The 3,164-nt window shown below is 41.0% G+C and overlaps 2 protein-coding genes across 2 annotated transcripts; one reads left to right on the forward strand and one right to left on the reverse strand.

Annotated features, from left to right (window-relative positions):
* Nucleotides 1-87: 87 nt before the first annotated feature.
* PHALS_04597 (uncharacterized protein) lies at nt 88-1,128 on the forward strand (the record flags this gene model as incomplete). Its single annotated transcript, XM_024722439.1, has 1 exon — nt 88-1,128. One exon carries the CDS (start codon nt 88-90, stop codon nt 1,126-1,128), a length of 1,041 nt encoding a protein of 346 aa, XP_024573515.1.
* A 6-nt stretch (nt 1,129-1,134) lies between these two features.
* On the reverse strand, nt 1,135-1,837 carry PHALS_15030 (uncharacterized protein). The gene has a single exon (XM_036407322.1). The coding sequence runs from the start codon at nt 1,565-1,567 to the stop codon at nt 1,328-1,330; it is 240 nt and encodes a 79-aa protein (XP_036263033.1). The 5' UTR covers nt 1,568-1,837; the 3' UTR covers nt 1,135-1,327.
* Nucleotides 1,838-3,164: the final 1,327 nt, after the last annotated feature.

Raw genomic sequence — 3,164 nt, forward strand, 5'->3', positions numbered from 1 at the left:
GTTTTTAAATTGATCTCTAAGCTTTCCAATGGCGCTCACACTTTCGTGTATGGTACCAACTACGGAGCATTAACGGTGAAACATCTCATGCACCTCGCCCCTTCTGAAGTTATTGGGTACGTTCTGGATTCGCCAATGGTTACCACGGGAGTGAATAATTATTTTAAAGAAAAAGACCTTATCGATAACGAAGTGGCAACAACTTTTATGAAGCGTTGCGATCACGACCGTGTCTGCAGTTCCCATTTCAAAGCTCCAGATACGTTAATTGCTGCATATCAAGATATTTTGACCGCTCTCGACAATCAACCTGACTCAGCGTGTTTTGAGATAATAAATACGATGAATGTAACTAAATCAAAGTGGCCAGCCTCGTTCAAATTGCGAAGATTTTTTTCATCTCTGCTTACAAACCCAATTTTGTACATGACAATTCCTCAATTCGTGTACCGTCTCAAGCGCTGTCAGCCCCATGACATGGAAGTCTTGACGACCTTCATTGCCAGTGTGATAGATACTGGTTATTTTGATTCGGGTCCTGATGAAGACGGCTTTGAAATGTTGCAACTCCTCATTTCGTTCTCGGAGTTGTGGGGGAGACCGACACCTTCATTGGCAGAATTGAAAAAGCGCTTTACGGACTCTGTCTCAGCCTGGGGCGTGTACGACAACGTTCCTTTGTATTGTGCTTTCTCAAAAGAACAATCGAAGGTGTGTGATAAGTACAATTTTGGCAGGTATAAAGCCCGTGCCATCACTTATAAGCTCGATCGATACTGGAATGCGAGTGTTACAATTCCGAGTCAGGCTAGCGTTCTAATGCTGAGCAGCAAGATGGATACGTTATCATCGCACAAGTACTCGAGACGCCTATTCAAATCCCTCACAAGCAAAAATAAGGAGCTGATAACCTGCGAAACTGGTACTGGCGCAACATTATCATCTACATCCTTTCAACTGAGATCTCGATCAGTGGACTCATGTGGATTGAGGATAATTGTATCATATATCAAAAGTGACGGTGATCTTGCTGGTCTGGAAAAGTCGTGTCTTGATGAGATGCCAACATTCAAGACGATTCCTATCGACTTTAATGACGCTAATTTTACAAACATACTTAGAACTTAATTAAGCGTCCAATATCAACTTCAAAAACGCTTGCGTTTCAGTTTTCGATATCTTTAGTGATGCCTTATTTCAATGCCAAGTATCATAGCATTAGCCGGTTTCATGATAGCTCAAATGATTCCAGTAGCATACTTTCTTCTTACTCGCAAACAAATCACATCAGGTCGTGGCAACTTAACATTCTTGGCATTTTCGAGATTCACCAATTCCAGCGATGCAGGAGAAAAGCAGCAATACATTCAATATAATGGAATTTGGCCCAAATGTGAAACCTAAGCTGTCGGGCAAAAGTCTTCATTAGATGCTTGATATCGTGATGGATAAAGTTAATGATAATTGTATTGGCAGCATCGATAATACTGAAATCATTTGCGGACAAGAATACTGCAGAAATGTGGCAAATGGTCATCACGGGCAGACAACAAATTTCTGTGAACATATACGTTATCAGTCTCTCAAGCTGCGAATGGTGTTGCAAAGAGTGTGACTTAGGCTTGATCTTTAATATTTCAATGATAAAGGGCCGTCTCTATTCCCTTACGCTTGGCAAACGCCAAACCAAGATCTATGTTGATTAAGTAAGCTAGCGATGCGTGAGTGTTTTACATTTATCTCGATAGAAGAAGAATTCATTTATAGCTCAATCCTTCACAGGTTCTGGCGTCTCCTGAGTATCACTATTTTCTTAGCCATAAATTAGATAATGCAGTTACCAACTAACCGAGAGCTGAAGTGGTATCGTAGTCTACAATTCAGTAAGAGACTTTTAAATGTCATGAAGCAATGTTATTTCTTTGTGAGTAAGGAGAAAATTGTGTTATTGAAAACATTTGAGAAGCCACGTGTTCATCTTAAAGACTAATGCCATCATACTTGGCAAACAAAAAAGACATCACCAAACAAAGATGAAAAAAGTCTATAAACTCAATGCGATGGCTTCTTAAAATTAATGGCAAGCGCTTAATCAAGGCTAATCGTGAAATTCGCTTCGTTAACGTCGCTTCGTTAACGTCGCTAGGCATCATCTCGACTTAACATCTCGTCCAGACACGATTTATTCACGAATTCTTAAATACCACCCATGCGGACGTATAATGCAATCATTTTAATGCATATGTGTCCAACGATGAAATTTTCATTTGAGTTATGAGCTAAAAAATGTTGCGCCACTACCAGTTTCGAAGGTGATCAGCTATTCATTTTTACCGGTGACGGATTTATATAATTTCGCGTTATCGATGAGAACGTATCCATCTTGCTGCTCAGCACTAAACCGCTGATCTGACTAGAAATTGAAACTTATCGTATTCCGGTATCGGTCGCGCTCACAAATGATTCCGCGAGCTTCATACTATCCAAAATTATACTTATCGCAAACCTTCGATCGTTCTTTTAGAAAGCACAACACGAAGGAACGTCGATGCGTCTGGCTTGATCAGATACGCTGTAGCACATCTGAAAGAGCTTAAAACGCATAAGACGTGCGTTTCATCTCAGCTGCTGATAACGTGACGAACGTTGAGTCCGTAAACTGTTGTTGCCGCGTCAATCGGATGCTCTGGTTTGATTAGATTACTGAAGCACGCTTGAAAGTGCTATAAACGCATGTGACTTGATATATTAGCTGCTCACAATGTGACGATTGTTTGAGTTGTTTAAACGCATGTGACTTGATATCTTAGCTCTCACAATGTGACGATTGTTTAAGTCGTTAACTGTTGCCAGCGCGTCAATTGGATGCGTCTGGTTTAATCAAAACGCTGTTGCACATCTGAAAGAACAACCAACGTATAAGACTTGATATATCAGCTGCTGACAAGGTGACGAACGTTTAAGTGCGTTTATTGCTGCCGTCACGTCAATCGGATGCGGTCGGTTTAATAAAGTCCGCTGAAGCACGTCTGAAAGTGCTACAAATGCATTTGACTTAATATGTCAGCTGTTAACAATGTGACGAACGTTTGAGTGCGCTTATTGCTGCCGCCACGTCAATCGAATGCGTCTGGCTTGATCAGATACGTTGTAGCACATCTGGA

This window comes from Plasmopara halstedii, assembly GCF_900000015.1.
Source record: "Plasmopara halstedii genome assembly, contig: Scaffold_262, whole genome shotgun sequence".
NCBI lineage: Eukaryota > Oomycota > Peronosporomycetes > Peronosporales > Peronosporaceae > Plasmopara > Plasmopara halstedii.

What these genes read in the sequence shown, in the direction of transcription:
- PHALS_15030 (XM_036407322.1), bottom strand. Translation starts at nt 1,567, where the DNA reads ATGTTCACAGAAATTTGTTGTCTGCCCGTGATGACCATTTGCCACATT.